General features: G+C 63.0%; 2 protein-coding genes across 4 annotated transcripts; both read right to left on the bottom strand.

Annotated features, from left to right (window-relative positions):
• Nucleotides 1-786: 786 nt before the first annotated feature.
• On the bottom strand, nucleotides 787-14,315 carry SPAG8 (sperm associated antigen 8). Of its 3 annotated transcripts, XM_065598582.1 has the most exons (8): nucleotides 14,131-14,315; nucleotides 9,241-9,571; nucleotides 6,430-6,604; nucleotides 5,489-5,534; nucleotides 4,728-4,827; nucleotides 2,628-2,742; nucleotides 2,131-2,193; nucleotides 787-939 (listed from the first exon to the last, which is right to left on the bottom strand). In XM_065598582.1, exons 1-8 carry the CDS (start codon nucleotides 14,265-14,267, stop codon nucleotides 902-904), a joined length of 1,005 nt encoding a protein of 334 aa, XP_065454654.1. In that variant the 5' UTR covers nucleotides 14,268-14,315; the 3' UTR covers nucleotides 787-901. The 3 variants fall into 3 exon arrangements, with proteins under 3 accessions (XP_065454654.1, XP_042702996.1, XP_005314615.3); XM_042847062.2 differs by lacking the exon at nucleotides 4,728-4,827 and having other exon boundaries at nucleotides 14,070-14,301; XM_005314558.4 differs by lacking the exon at nucleotides 4,728-4,827 and having other exon boundaries at nucleotides 14,131-14,300.
• On the bottom strand, nucleotides 1,019-1,984 carry LOC135984157 (basic proline-rich protein-like; the record flags this gene model as incomplete). Its single annotated transcript, XM_065598549.1, has 1 exon — nucleotides 1,019-1,984. A coding segment is annotated over one exon (966 nt), but the record flags the coding sequence as incomplete, so codon positions are not given.
• Nucleotides 14,316-15,492: the final 1,177 nt, after the last annotated feature.

The raw sequence follows: 15,492 nt of genomic DNA, 5'->3' as shown, positions 1-15,492 counted from the left end.
GTTCAGCTTCTGGGCTCACCAGCAGGAGGCAGGAGTGAGCAGGCTGAGACACGGGGGTGGGCAAGACCCCCCAGCTGGCAGATCTGGTCCGTCCCATAGGGGCCAGCAGGGGCGGGCTCCCCGTTCCATGATGCCAGGAGAGCGAGGATGGGTGAGCCCTGCGCAGGCTCACGGTGCTGTCTGTGCCCACAGGAGGCAGGGCTTAGCTGGCAGCTCTGGTACCCCACCCTGTGCTGCAGCTGCCTGCACCAACCCCAGAGCTGCAAGGAACTCAGCAAACCTGCCACCCCACGGCCTGATGGCAGCAGCTGCTGCCTCCGCCAGCCCCAATGGCACCAGGGCTGGACTGGGCCACGCCTGCCCCGGTGGGCAGCCAGCCTCGCCCTGGGGAACTGCCTGCTACTGCCCCGAACAGCTGCATGAGACTCCGGCAGAGAGGGGGCTCTGGGGAGGCCCTGGCCTCAGGCCGGAAGTGGCTGGGACAGGAGCCCTTTGCCTGGGCCAATGCCCCCTGACCAGGCTCCCTGGCCTGCAGCTCGGCTCACTGGGCAGGCCGGGCTAACAGGCCCCATGCAAGCGGGGCAGCGCCCTGGCTCAGCACAGCACCTCGCTCCCCCCCCCCCCCCAAATGCACTGGAGAGGGGGCAGGGCTGGCGGGGGCCCAAGTCCGTGCCCGAGTACCCCGCGCCTGCACTGAGCACTACCAGCCGTGCGCCCTACCCCCACTGCACACGCAGCATCCCCCCAGCCCAGCGCGGAGCCCCCAGCGTCACACCAGCCAGCCGCTCCCGTCCACTCTTTATTGCCCTGCGGGGCCTAGAGTTTGGGGTAGTTCTCTGGGGCGTAGGGCAGGGGCTGGTCCAGGTACTCGCTGATCGGGGTGGTGAAGGTCGCGTTCCTCCTAAAGGGGGTGTCGCTGGTACGGATGTTGGAGACACCCTGAAAGAAGAGGAATTGGACAGTGTCCCAGGGGAACAGAGCAGGGCTTCCAGGGAGGGGCCTCAGCTGGGGGATGTGGCAGGCCCCTCGCTGGGGGCGGGGCAGAGGCAGCAGGGCCCCCGGCTGGAGGGATGTGGCAGGGCCCTGGCTGGGGGACGGGGCAGAGCGGCAGGGCCCCCGGCTGGAGGGATGTGGCAGGGCCCTGGCTGGGAGATGTGGCGGACGCGGCAGGGCCCCCGGCTGGAGGGATGTGGCGGACGCGGCAGGGCCCCCGGCTGGAGGGATGTGGCGGACGCAGCAGGCCCCCGGCTGCAGGGATGTGGCGGACGTGGCAGGCCTCCGTCTGGGGGATGGGGCAGAGGCAGCAGGGCCCCGGCTGGAGGGACGCGGCAGGGCCCTGGCTGGGAGATGTGGCGGACGCGGCAGGGCCCCAGCTGGGAGATGTGGCGGACGTGGCAGGGCCCTGGCTGGGGGACAGGGCAGAGGCGGCAGGGTCCCGGCTGGAGGGATGTGGCGGACGCAGCAGGGCCCCGGCTGGAGGGATGTGGCGGACGTGGCAGGCCCTGGCTGGGGGGATGTGGCGGACGCAGCAGGCCCCCGGCTGGGAGATGTGGCGGACATGGCAGGGCCCTGGCTGGGGGGATGTGGCGGACGCAGCAGGCCCCCGGCTGGGAGATGTGGCGGACGTGGCAGGGCCCTGGCTGGGAGATGTGGCGGACGCAGCAGGCCCCTGGCTGGGAGATGGGGCAGAGGCGGCAGGGCCCCTGGCTGGGGGGATGTGGCGGACGCAGCAGGGCCCCGGCTGGAGGGATGTGGCGGACGTGGCAGGCCCCTGGCTGGGGGACGGGGCAGAGGCGGCAGGGCCCTGGCTGGGAGATGTGGCGGACGCGGCAGGGCCCTGGCTGGGAGGATGTGGCGGACGCGGCAGGCCCCCGGCTGGGAGATGTGGCGGACGCGGCAGGGCCCCAGCTGCAGGGATGTGACGGACGTGGCAGGCCCCTGGCTGGGGGACGGGGCAGAGGTGTGCTGAGGAGAGGAGCAGGCGTCACTCCACTCCCCTGCCCGCGGGGGTGGCTGCCAGTCTGTTGGGTCAGGAGCCGTGCGCGGGAGGCAGGTGGGAACGGCTGAGCTGCTGGGGTAGTCGCTCGCTGCCCGCAGGCAGCCTGGCTGGCATGGACTGGGGGTACTTACAGGCAGCTGGCGGGCGCTCTCCAGCCAGAAGGTGTGGGGCTGCTCCAGGCGATAGTCGTGGGGCTGGGAGAAGCACAAACGCAGAGCGTTCCCATCAGCAGGGAGTGCCCGCCGGCTGTGCAGGGAGCTGCACCCCCCAAGGCTTCCCAAGCTCCTGGGATGGGCGCTCGGCTTGCCCTGTCTGAGGACCCCCCAGGGGAGTTTCCTGGCCACGGCATGCCCCAGCCTCCCCGAGGCGGGCACTACAGCGTGGGCAGCTCAGCCCCCGTCAGCGCTGGCTGTGATGCCGAGCGCCAGGACCAGCAGGGGCTGAAAGGCTGCGCATTACCCCAGCTGGGAGAGTGCAGGTGCCAGGTCCCTGCCCTGGCCATGTACCCGGCCACGTGCCCGTCCAGCTACCCCTCTGCCTGGCCCCTCCTCCCCCACCCAGCCCACCCGCCCTGTGCCCCACCTCCCTTCCCTGCAGGCTGGTGCAGAGTCCTGGGCCCTGGTCTCACCCTGCTGGGGGGCGGCAGTACGGGCTGGAAGCCCTCCTTGCAGTAGTGCCGGTGGGTGGTGGAGAGCGACTCCATGGGCCCGGCGGGAGGGTAAAGCTCCGTCAGGGTCTCCTTCCTGCAGAGAGATTCGGGGGTTACTGAGGGACGGGGTCGCGGCTCCCCAGGCACCTGCCCCCGTGGCCCAGCGGGGAAGTTCTGCAACCACACAGGACCCAAGCTGCAAAGAGCCCCGCCCCCATGGGGAGGAGCCTGCACAGAGTTTCCCCTGGCCCCGCCCCAGGGGAGGAGTCTGTGAAGAGCCCCGCCCCCTCCCAAGGGTGGCGCTGGGGGAGTGTTAACGTGCTCAGGAGCAGGGCTTGGCTGTGCCCTGGTGCCCACGCGGGCACTGGCTGCAGAATGACACATATCAGGCTGGGCTGCAGCCTCCCAGGGGCTGGCCAGGGGGAGCAAAGCCGACGTCCTCTCTGTCCCGGCAAGCCAGTGCCCCTGCAGCATCACGTGGGCCCTGCCTGGGCCGTGCCCCCAGGGCTCCCATTCGTCAGACACCCAAAGCCGCTGGCCGCCCCCTGTGACCCCCCCAGAACAGTCCCTCTTCGGGGCTCCATGGGCCAGCTGGGACACCCCACCAGACCCAGAGATGGTGCCCCTCCTCGGCCTCCAGCTGCCATCCCCCAGGCCAGGCCCATGGCCACCCGGGCATTTCCCTCCCCACTGGGCATGTGCTAGAACAGGTACCCCCAGTGCTCCCGGGCCCAGCCCCGCCTGCTCACACTGCGCCTGGGGGGAGCGCTGCCCCCCAGACTCCTTGGAAGGGCTCCTAATCTCTCCTGCTGCCTCTGCTTTCCCAGGCTCACAACAATGGCTTCCCTTATCACGGGCTGGGGAAGCTGGCCAGGACATGGGCCCCAGGCGCTATCACGAAGGAAAAGCAACAGGAAACCCCCAGGCCTGGAGCATGACGCAGCCCCGCGGCTCAGCACAGGGTGCAGGCGAGGAACAAGGAGGCCGCAGGCCTCGACTTGACTCTGAGCTGGACTTGCCCTGTCCCTAGGGAGCCAGCCCTGCCCCCACCGAGCTCTGAGCTCTGGGGTCCGGGGCCCACGCTGCCCTGTCCCTGGGGACCCAGCCCTGCCCCCCCGAACTCTGAGCTCTGGGGTCCGGGCCCACGCTGCCCTGTCCCTAGGGACCCAGCCCTGCCCCCCCGAACTCTGAGCTCTGGGGTCCAGGCCTACGCTGCCCTGTCCCTAGAGACCCAGCCCTGCCCCCCCGAACTCTAAGCTCTGGGGTCCGGGCCCACGCTGCCCTGTCCCTAGGGACCCAGCCCTGCCCCCCCGAACTCTGAGCTCTGGGGTCCGGGCCCACGCTGCCCTGTCCCTAGGGACCCAGCCCTGCCCCCCCGAACTCAGAGCTCTGGGGTCCGGGCCCACGCTGCCCTGTCCCTAGGGACCCAGCCCTGCCCCCCCGAACTCTGAGCTCTGGGGTCCGGGCCCACGCTGCCCTGTCCCTAGGGACCCAGCCCTGCCCCCCCGAACTCTGAGCTCTGGGGTCCGGGCCCACGCTGCCCTGTCCCTGGGGACCCAGCCCTGCCCCCCCGAACTCTGAGCTCTGGGGTCCGGGCCCACGCTGCCCTGTCCCTGGGGACCCAGCCCTGCCCCCCCGAACTCTGAGCTCTGGGGTCCGGGCCCACGCTGCCCTGTCCCTGGGGACCCAGCCCTGCCCCCCCGAACTCTGAGCTCTGGGGTCCGGGCCCACGCTGCCCTGTCCCTGGGGACCCAGCCCTGCCCCCCCGAACTCTGAGCTCTGGGGTCCGGGCCCACGCTGCCCTGTCCCTGGGGACCCAGCCCTGCCCCCCCGAACTCTGAGCTCTGGGGTCCGGGCCCACGCTGCCCTGTCCCTGGGGACCCAGCCCTGCCCCCCTGAACTCGCACCTCGGGGTCCGAGCCCACGCTGCCCTATCACCATAGGGCTGAACCAGGAATCAGTCGGCAGTGGCCCCAGGCCCTTCGCAGCAGTGACCCACCTCAGTGAGCCCGCCAGCCGCCCCGCGGGGGTGCTGCAATCCAGACAGGTACCTGGCACTGGGCCACATGGAGCGCTCACCTGGCGGGGCCTGGGCCACCCAAGTGTCTCATATCCCCCTCCAGGCTGAGTACCAGTCTGGGCCGGGCAGCCTCGAGAGGGGCCAGGCCGGGCTGGGGCTCTAGGTATGCAGGATAAAACTGCGCATGAGACAGATGCACCCCTCCCCCTCCCCAGCTCCCAATCTGGCTCCCCAGCACCTCAGTGATCAGGACCCCCACAGGATGTCCCCGTGCCCTAGCCCCATGGGGCGCCCTGTGACACTGTGCTGGAGCTGTGGAAATCTGGAGGGCCTGTACCCAGGGCTGGGGGCGGGAATCCAGGGCAAGCAGCACCCAGCGGGGGCAGGAGGCACAGGAATGTTGGCAGTGCCAGGGAAGCCAAGCAGCACATCGGGGCATTTCCACAGGCTCTTCTCCAGCACCGGCTGCTCAGCGCTCGACTCTGCCGCAGCTGGCACCCAGCCTCCCCGCCGGGGGGACGGACACCGGCCAGCACGCTAAGAACAGCAATGGAGACGCTGCAGCACCAGCGGAGACTCAGGGGGAGCCCACACTTGGCCCCCGGGGTCGGTAGGGCGGGCGGGTTAGAGCCCGGGAGGCTAGCCCGAGCCCCTGCCACAGCTGCAATGCCCAACTGTGATTCAGAGCGGCCTGGTGAGGGCTGCTACCCAGGCTGGAGATCCATCTCCCACTGCAGCACAGACAGACAGCTCCAGCACTGCCCTACCCGCCCTCCCTGCAGGGAGCCTGAGCGTGGGCAGGGAAGGGGCAGCAGCTCACCTGTATTTCTGGTACAGCATTAACTCCAGCATGGCCTCCCGCTGCCCTGTGGGGAGAGACGGGGCAGGCACTGTAGTGCATCTCCTGGACTCAGAGCCCCTGCCAAGGCAGCGGCGTGGGGCGGGCTGGGAGGCCAAGAGAAAACCCAAGGGCAGCCCGCGAGGCGCAGGGAGCACCATGGCCAGATAAGGAAGGGCAGCGACCTAGACCCACAGATACAGCCCGGGCGCCTGAGACCCAGAGTGAGCCATGCTGCCCAGCCAAGAGCCCATGAGCACCAGCCCGCAAGGAGCGGCGTAGGGGGGTCACAGATCAGCCAGCCTGAGACGTGAGGGAGGCAGGGGCCATTACACACAGCATTACAGCAGCACGGAGCACAGGCCGGTCCTGCTGCATCCCTACTCGCCCCCCTGCCCCCACGGGATGCTGGGGCACTGTGCCGCCTCACACACCATGGTACAGCTTCATTTCCTGTCCCACATGGCTGTGTCGCTGTGGGGCTGTTAAACAGCTGGCATGCCCCACCCCAGAGGCAGCTGCATTCCAGTGGTGGGTAAGTGATCCCTGCATAGACAGTTACAAAAAGCTTGGGAGCTGCCTGGAGGAAAAGCTAAGACTGATGCTGTTACTGCCCCCAAGCCAGGTGGGCTCCCTGCCCGTGGAACAGGGATGGGGGCTGCCATGGCGGAGGTGGGGCGCTCCCCCTTCCACAGACCAGCGCTGCCAGGCCCGTCCAGCCACACTGGGTCTTGGCGATGGGGCCCATCCCCACAGACAGAGACTGAGCCTGCAGGCCCCTGGGAAGCCAGTTGGGCAGAGACAGGCCCCAGTGCACAGGGACAGGCGAGTGGCCCAGGGTGCTACAACACCTTCACACTGGAGCACATGGAACCACATCCCTGCGCCCCCCACCCGAGCTGCTCCAGGGCCCCGGGCCTCACCTCTCACAGGCAGCCCGGTCCTCCGGGGCCTGCGGTAGGAATCCTTCATGGTGGTGCTGTCGACCAGCTGCGAGAGGAGCTGGAGGGTGAGCAGCCCGTGGTGCCCGTGCCGGTAGAAGAAGCCCTCACTGCCCAGCTCTGGACTCGGCACTTGATCCAGCTCGTTCGTGGCTCTCTGGAAACAAGCAGCAGCAGCACGAAGTCCAGGATGAGGAGGGCACAGCCAGCCCCGGCCCCAGCCCCAGCCTCCCACGCCAAAGGAGGACGGCTATAGGGCAGTGCGGCCTGTGGAGACTGCAGTACCCAGCATGCACCACTCCTCTGCAGCGAAGCAGCCTGCCAAGGAGACGGGTCTGAGGGCAGCTCACCCCAAGCCCAGCTCCTTCTCCAGCTTCCTCTGCTCCCCCAATCCCCGAGGAGCTCCGAGCCACAGAGCTGCTGTGCCAACGCCTGCTAATGCCAGGACTGTGCCCTTGGCGGGGGCCGCCACAGCACCAGGGCCTTGCAGACCCCTCCTCACAGCGAGACGTGCTGCACAGATACAGCCTCGCACCAACACGAGCCCAGAGAGCAGCAGGGCCTGAGACCGGGGCACTTTCTCCTGCAGGTCCAGACAAGCAAGGTTTCCTCGCTGTGTCAGAGACTCTCAAAAGGGGAAGAGGGAAACCAGCCCTTGGCCCTGGGGAAGGAAAAAGGTGCAGATGGCAGCAAACTGTCCAGCCCATCCCCCCTCCACCAGGGGTCACACCCCTGTTCCTCTCTCTCCCTCAGATCCCCTGTGACGATCCCTGGTGACCCCTCCTAGGCCAGCACCCCGGGGCACAGTCTGCACATATCTACAAGGGGAACAAATACTGACTAGTGGCTCTTCAGTCTAGCAGAGGAAGGTGTAACATGATCCCACAGCTGGGAGTTGAAGCCAGACACATTCAGACAGGAACTACGGTGTAAGTGCTTCGCAGGGAGGGGAATTCACCATTGGAGCCATTTACTGAGCGTCCTGGGGGATGCTCCATCACTGACCCTTGTAACTCAAGATAGGATGTTTTCCTAAAAGCTGCTCTCCTTCGAACAGGAATTCATCCAGGGAAGTTCTCCAGCCGCTGTTATTCAGCAGGTCAGACCGGTCCTGGGGCCCTGTGCCGTGCAGGGGTCAGACGAGTCCTAGGCCCTGTGCCGTGCAGGGGGTCGGACCGGTCCTAGGCCCTGTGCCATGCAGGGGTCGGACCGGTCCTGGGGCCTGTGCCGTGCAGGGGTTGGACCGGTCCTGGGGCCTGTGCCATGCAGAGGTCAGACCGGTCCTAGGGCCTGTGCCGTGCAGGGGGTCGGACCGGTCCTAGGCCCTGTGCCGTGCAGGGGGTCGGACCGGTCCTAGGCCCTGTGCCGTGCAGGGGTCGGACCGGTCCTGGGGCCTGTGCCGTGCAGGGGTCGGACCGGTCCTAGGCCCTGTGCCGTGCAGGGGTCGGACCGGTCCTAGGGCCTGTGCCATGCAGGGGTCGGACCGGTCCTGGGGCCTGTGCCGTGCAGGGGTTGGACCGGTCCTGGGGCCTGTGCCATGCAGAGGTCAGACCGGTCCTAGGGCCTGTGCCGTGCAGGGGGTCGGACCGGTCCTAGGCCCTGTGCCGTGCAGGGGGTCGGACCGGTCCTAGGCCCTGTGCCGTGCAGGGGTCGGACCGGTCCTGGGGCCTGTGCCGTGCAGGGGTCGGACCGGTCCTAGGCCCTGTGCCGTGCAGGGGTCGGACCGGTCCTAGGGCCTGTGCCGTGCAGGGGTCAGACTGGTCCTGGGCCCTGTGCCGTGCAGGGGTCGGACCGGTCCTAGGGCCTGTGCCGTGCAGGGGGTCGGACCGGTCCTGGGCCCTGTGCTGTGCAGGGGTTGGACTGGATGATCACACTGGTCCCTTCCAGCCTTGGAGTCTAGGATTTATGATGGAAAACTGGCATCAGGGTATTGGACTCTCCCACCCTGGAATTCAATTCACTGAGCCACGACTGGCTTGGAGAGTCAGACAAGTGTTGCCATAGCATGAAAGAGACAGATCCTTTGAGCCTCTGAACAGAAAGGCCCAATCCCCACACACCCTGTGGCTCTTTATCCTGGCAGGCACTGGGGCTATTGGGAGGATAGGACCCCCCCCCGGGAACCCCATCCTGGTTGGTGCTGAGTGTACAGGGTTGGGAGAGCCCTCTCCGGGGGGCGGGGGGGGGGGGGGCCCTGATGCTGACATTTCAATAATGAATGAGATGTTAGGTCGGGTGGAGATCAGCCATGTGTCTGATACATGTGGGGGGTGTCTGATACATGTGACCTGCCACCAGGAATGGCTGCAGTGCAGCCACTGGCACCATTCAGCACAAGACACTGCCGTAGGACTCCACAGCACCCCCACTGCTCACAGGGATGGCGAAGCAGCCATGAAACTGACCAGAGTCTCGTTAGTTCCTTGCTGCTGCTGCTTGGGAAGCCCAGAGCAGCAGCAGCAGCCGCAGGGGCCTACAGACTCAGGCAGACGCTAGGCATTGCTCTGATCCGGTACAGTGAGGGGTGAGGGGTGGGTACCAGGCTAGATGGGCCCTGATGCGGAATGCGGAAGGGAGATAGCGGCCTCGCTGGGCCATTGGCCTTATGCAGAGTGCGGGGCAGGGGGATAGCGGCCTCCCTGGGCCATTGGCAGAGTGGGGTGATGCCAGGCTGGTGGCCACGGGGCAGTGATGTAGGGACGTCACCATGCTTTGCATCAATGTGGCATTGTCTGTGCTGCTGTGTGAATACCAGCAGGCAGACGCTTTGCTGCAAACAGATGGGGGAATTACCTCTTCCTGCCAGTTATGGACTAGGCATTTCCCTCGGGACACAAGCCTCGGTTGCTCCTCAGGCATCTCAGCCTTGCTGGGCAGCATCTCGACCACGCAGGGCAGCAGCTCTCCAAGGCTGCCCCCCGGCTCTCCATGGCAGGGTGGCATCTCAACCAGACAGGGCTCCATCTCAGCGTTGCTGGGTGGCATTTCTCCAGGCGTCTCTGCCATGCAAGGCGATCGCTCTCTGTGGCAGGGCGACATCTCAGCCACATTGAACGGCGTCTCTCCGTTGCTCCCTGGCAGCTCTCCCTGGCTGTGCAGCAAGGCTTGCTCCGTAAGAGCTGACCTGTTTGTAGGAGGAAGGAGAAAGCACTGTCATTTACACTACGGTCACAGCGCAATGGGCTCACAATCGACGCCTGCTCTCCACAGCAAACGCCATATCACCCTTGGCCCAACCCAGAGAGCCAGCAAGACCAGGGCCTAGGTGCACCTTGATGCAGAGGACCATGGGGCTCTACCTATGCAGCCTTGCCCCATGGCCCTCCCCTCTCCCCCTGGTCCCGCCATTCTCCCCCACAACGAGGCAGGAGCTGCAGCAGGGCCCCTCTCCCTTCAGGAGCACCAGGGTTTCCTGTTCCTTCCCGGAGAGGAACGGTGTGAGGAAATTGGAATTTTCTGTAATATTTTTGAGAATCCTGTGTGCCTCAGTTTCCCCTGTGTGCTGCATTGTTGCCAAGTGGGTGGAAAAGGGCTGTTTGCTCTAGGGCGGGCTAAGAGACAGGTGTGTGTGTCATCGAGCTGTGTGGGCCTTGGTCCCCACATCAGTAGAGCATTTGAGAAAACAGTGGCAACTCCAGTCACCCAGATATTGACACCCTGTGACCAAGGCCCCAGAGGGATCGGGATTTCCCACCTCTCAGCAGGGAGGCTGAACACCATTCCCCAGCCGGAGAACAAAGGACTGGGAGATGGGAGATCAGAGCTGGCAGCTGGGAGGAGTCCAGTTCTCACCTGGAGTCTGACCTACAAGATCAGATGGTGAGACAGACAGAGCTTGACCCAAGGGCAGGAGTGCAAGTAGGGCAGGACCCTCCAGTATGCAGTACCGGCAAGAGATTTTAGCGGGTACAGGGTACCGGAAAGACTTGGAGCTAGCCCCCCCCCCCCACCACCATCCTCAGGCTGCATGCTGCTCCTTAAAGGAGCAGAACGCTGTTAGGGAGGGCATTCATTCTTTAACTGGCTTTAACAGCACAATACATATGCTAACAAACTTAAACAAAGGCTTTGTTTAAGTTTGTTAGCATATGTATTGTGCTGTTAAGTTGGTCAGGAGTCCTCAAGAGGGGAGAGTGGGGGCGTGGAAGGTGTTTAACCAGTGTTTTTGATTCTGTTTCTCCCCATTGGTCTGAATTATCCATGACGTCCATACTGCATCACATCAAGTTCAGATCATTAGAGGAATGCCTCTGCTTGCACTGGCCAGAGGATGTTTGGATTCTGATGTCAGCCCAGTTCTGCAGCCTGACGGGAATCAGGTGTTGGCCCCAGCGTACAAAGAATTCTTCTTTGCAGCCAAACTAGTCTAACATGCAGTTTGTTAACTGGAACTGGAGCAGCAAAACAAAGAAAACAAATGCCTCATTTTTCAGCTTTGTGGGTCAGAGAACTAGAAGTGAAGATTATAATGCCGGACACTGACGCCCTTAAACCAGCTGCCTCAGGAATCTGCCAAGAACTTTGCTGACAATATGTTCCTCATCTTAGCAATGGCGCTAAGAGTTATCACATGTCTGCCCCCCTTTATTCGAATGAAGCTCCTTCTGATCTGACAGCTCAGGCATCAGTTTTGTCCAGAACAATTTACAAACTTGGAACCTAATCCTGTAAACCCTTAATCATTTGATCAATCCCATTGAAGACAGTGAGACTATTTGCATGACTATGGACCACTTTTGTGGGCTGGTAAGAGTTTCAGGAGTCTGTTCCTGTAAAGGAAGTTGAATCCCCCATTGAAATACAATGGTAGTGTGACGTTATTGACATAAACTGGGACCATATATATCATTGTTGCAACCAAGGTCCTGTAGTGGCACCCAAATCTTGTATAAAGGGGGTCAAATGGGGTGTCTAAGACAAGGTTATGGTTTACTGGTTATGATTATGCTGTCTATATGTGTGTATCAGTTTTGTAGTTGAAGTTATGAATATTGGCTCTAGACTGTCTGTATGGCAAACTTATGCTATGCTTCTGGGTGACATCCCAGACAAGCTGAGATTAGCTCTGCCTAGCCTGCTTGATGGCCCATTAAGGACCATCAGCTATACAATGGACCCATTGAGAGAAGGCAAATATGCCTTCAGACTCAGCAAAGTATGCAGGGACTGGCCCATGTGACTCCAGACTCCATTTTGCTGTAATTTTCCACAGTAAGAACAAAGAGGTGTTCTTACACCTGGAAAAGACTATATAAGGCTGATGCCTCATCTCCATCTTGTCTTCAATCCTGCTTCATACCTCTGGAGGAACTTTGCTACAAACTGAAGCTTTGAACAAAGGACTGAGGACCCATCCCAGCGGGGGATGTATTCCAGAGACTTGATTTGAACCTGCAGTTTATTCCATCACTGCTACAAGCCTGAACCAAGAACTTTGCCATTACTGTCTGTAATTGATTCCATTTAACCAATTCTAACTCTTTTCTCTATCTTTTTCCTTTTATGAATAAACCTTTAGATTTTAGATTCTAAAGGATTGGCAACAGCGTGATTTGTGGGTAAGATCTGATTTGTATATTGACCTGGGTCTGGGGTTTGGTCCTTTGGGATCAGGAGAACCTTTTTTCTCTTATTTGGGTATTGGTTTTCATAACCATTTGTCCCCATAACGAGTGGTACTGGTAGTGATACTGGGAAACTGGAGTGTCTAAGGAGATTGCTTGTGAGACTTGCGGTTAGCCAGTGGGGTGAGACCGAAGTCCTCTTAGTCTGGCTGGTTTGGTTTGCCTTAGAGGTGGAAAAACCCCAGCCTTGGGCTGTAACTGCCCTGTTTGAGCAATTTGTCCTGAGTTGGCCCTCTCTGTTGGGTTCCACCAGAACCGCATTGTCACAGGTAGGTACAATAGTTAGTTAAGGATACAGTTCTACTTAAAATTTGTCTTTTAATAAGTCATACATATGCTGAAATGGCTCCTCACCCAACTCCCATATTCCACATAAACAGACTGAATACTACATATGAGGGGGGAAGTGAGTAGTTCAGCACGTTGATGTTTGTATATACAAAGGGGGTGTTGGAGGGGACGGGGAGAGCGTGGGGGCCCTAGGCTGGGGCAGGGAGGAGTCACATGAAGGGTCATGTGGGGAGATCAGGTGCCCCCTCGTGTCCCTCTCATGAGTGCAGTACCAGCAAGAAATGATTTCTACTTGCACCACTGCCCATGGAGTTCCCTACAGCTTGGCTGGGCTCTGGGCTGACCAGACTGGAGGATGCTCCAACCGTCAGTTCTCTGGGCTCCCCTAAGGGCTCCCTGTGCTGTGTCCAGGTGACGGACAGACCCGACTGTTCTGGCAGCGCTGGGCGAGGTGCATTAATCCCTGCGGAGTGGACACGTCTCCATCAGGGTCAGTCTCAGTGGGACTTGCTGAACAGAGCTCACGGGGTGACGCAGGGGGCTGCAGGCCCAGAGGTCCAGTCTCAGGAGGTGGTGAAGCTGTGTGGCTGACCCTGGAGGAAGAGTGAGACCCCCAGGGGTCTGGAACACTGACGGGCTCCTCTTAGAGACTGTTCCAAAGCTGGTGACACAGTTCCAGTCTTGTGGGTCTGTGACACGGGGTAGCAGCAAGGAGGTCCCCCAGCATTCACAACCCAGCTTCTGAGATATCTGCTTTGATAGGAGCCATGCCCCTGGTGCTATTCCCCACCTGGTCTATACAGATCCCTCTGCTGCGGTGGGGCTGGCAGGGCATCTAACACTCCACTGAGATGCCTGGGGAACTTCCCCCTCTCACAGCACTCATCTCAGCCTCAGGCAGACAGGGCTGTATCAGTTCCTCCAGCCCCAGCTCCCCGCCTCAGAGATCAGCTCAGACTCTCTGCAGACACAGGCAGCGTCGCTGCAACGCTCACCCGGGGTCAGTTCAAGCTTTACTTTATGGCTGCAAGAGCCAGAAACTTCCCTTCTTTAAAGGAAAGCAGAAGTTGTGCTGTGGTGGCCGGGCCCCTGAGGCTCGGTCCAGCCCGGCTCATGCCCCATCTCCAGATACTCCGGACACCCTGAGCCTAAATCCCACACATGCCCTAGGTCTGGCCCCTCCCATGCTCTGTGCCCCACACCAGGCCCCACACCCCATGTGCCCAGGTCCACACACCAAGCCACGCCCCCACGTGCCCCACACCAGGCCCCGCCCCCACGTGCCCCATTCCCCACACCAGAGCCCGCCCCCCACCTGGCCAGGTCCCCACACCAGTCCCCGCCCCCACGTGACCAGTGCCCCACACCAGGCCCCGCCCCCACGTGCCCCATTCCCCACACCAGAGCCCGCCCCCCCACGTGGCCAGGTCCCCACACCAGTCCCCGCCCCCCACGTGGCCAGGTCCCCACACCAGGCCACACCCCTTGTTCCCCACACCAGGCCCCGCCCCCCACATGCCCAGTGCCCCACACGAGGCCACGCCCCCTGTTCCCCACACCAGGCCCCGCCCCCCACGTGCCCCATTCCCCACACCAAGCCATGCCCCCACGTGCCCCATTCCCCACACCAGGCCACGCCCCCTGTTCCCACACCGGGCCCCGCCCCCCACGTGCCCTGACCCAACGCCAGCCCCCCCCCCGCGTTACCTTGATCCACTTGCACTCTGCCCCCACCCATGACCCCGTTGCCCTGGCACCGCCCCCTCACCCCTGCGGGGTCCCGTCCTCGCGCGGCCGCTCTCGCTCCATCTCGGGTCTTCCAATCACTTCTGCGCCTGCGCAATCCGCCTTGCTGTCTCCATGGAGACAGTAAACACCGTGAGGACCGGCCCTCGGAGGGCGCATGCGCTCACGGCCCCACCCGGCCCTGTCGCCTAAGCGACGGAACGCCACCCGCCCATTGGCTGAACGGAACCCGTGACATCTAAGAAGCACCTCCCATTGGGCGGCTGCAGGGCGAGCGTGGGCCCGGGGGGCGGGACTCCAGCGACCCCCCTCCTTCGGCCCCGGGTTGCGCAGGACCCCGCCCCCTGCTGGAAAGAGCCGTCTGGGAGCAGCCGGGTGGGCGGGGCTGATGGGCGGGGTCAGGTGGGAAGGGGCGGGCTCAATGAGCAGGTTCAGCGGGAAGAGGCGTGGCCAAGCAGGGGGTGTCTTTGGGCCAGGGTCCGGGAGACCAGTCCCTTCCCCTGTTAACTCTGAACCCTACTGATGGCTCTGTGACAATGTCCTGCCCAGCTTGCAGAGCCCAGGGAAGGGCAGGGTGATGGGGTGGGCACCTGCAACCCTGGGGTGTGGTGGGACCGTCACCGCTACACCCACCCCCTGCCTCTTGTGTTAGCCTTGACTGGGGTGCTGCAGGGCAGGTGCTGTTTCGGGCCACCTGCCTGTGCAGCACCCGATGGCACCCTTACGCTGCCTGAGGCCTCCAGCTGCACCTGTAGCCCAGCCATGAGCCAATAGCCCTGCTCTGAGTCCCAGGCCTCCCTCACTCCAGTAAGGAAAACCAGGCACGCCGTCTGCACAAAAGCAAATGGGACCCTTTCAACAGTCAGCAGCTTACACAGGCTGGCGTGATCTGCTGCAGCCTGGCCAGCGGCTGCGTGCAGGGAGAGCTCCGAGCCAGCCAGCACCGCAGGATCTTTCACGTTGAAGGGATTTCACACAAACTTTCCAGAAAGTCTCGCTTGGGGCTGAGCTGGGGCCTCTGTCCGGCAGGCGAGACAGAGCAGGGGACAAGAGGGAAGCCGGGCACAAAGGTGCCCCTCCGGGGTAAACAGGGGCGGGGCTCATGCTTTGGGACTTGTGGGCTTGTTCTTTAGGGGAGCGCTCCCTACTGTCTGGGGACGGGGCTGCAGGCTGCACACAGTTGCAGCGGTTTAGTGAAGATGCTGGAAGCCGACGGGAGAGCCTCTCCCAGCCGCGTAGGTAACCCATTTCCGCGAGAGGTGGTAGCTGTGCCTGCAGAAGCTCTCCCCTCGCTATAGCGCTGTCTACACGGGGCTTTGGTCTGTGTACGTGTGTGCCTCAGGGGGGTGGATTTCTCACAGCCCTGCGCACCCCCGATCTAGGT

This window comes from Chrysemys picta, chromosome 6 (assembly GCF_011386835.1).
Source record: "Chrysemys picta bellii isolate R12L10 chromosome 6, ASM1138683v2, whole genome shotgun sequence".
NCBI lineage: Eukaryota > Metazoa > Chordata > Testudines > Emydidae > Chrysemys > Chrysemys picta.
This window is presented reverse-complemented; position numbering and strand designations above follow the sequence as displayed.

Excerpts from the sequence above, each read along its gene's own strand:
- SPAG8 (XM_065598582.1), bottom strand. The coding sequence starts at position 14,267 with ATGCGCCCTCCGAGGGCCGGTCCTCACGGTGTTTACTGTCTCCATGGA. Across the intron at positions 9,572-14,130 it reads GAGGACGGGACCCCGCAGGG|GTCAGCTCTTACGGAGCAAG; the intron begins GTGAGGGGGCGG and ends TCCTACAAACAG. Across the intron at positions 5,535-6,429 it reads GACCGGGCTGCCTGTGAGAG|GGCAGCGGGAGGCCATGCTG; the intron begins GTGAGGCCCGGG and ends CTCTCCCCACAG.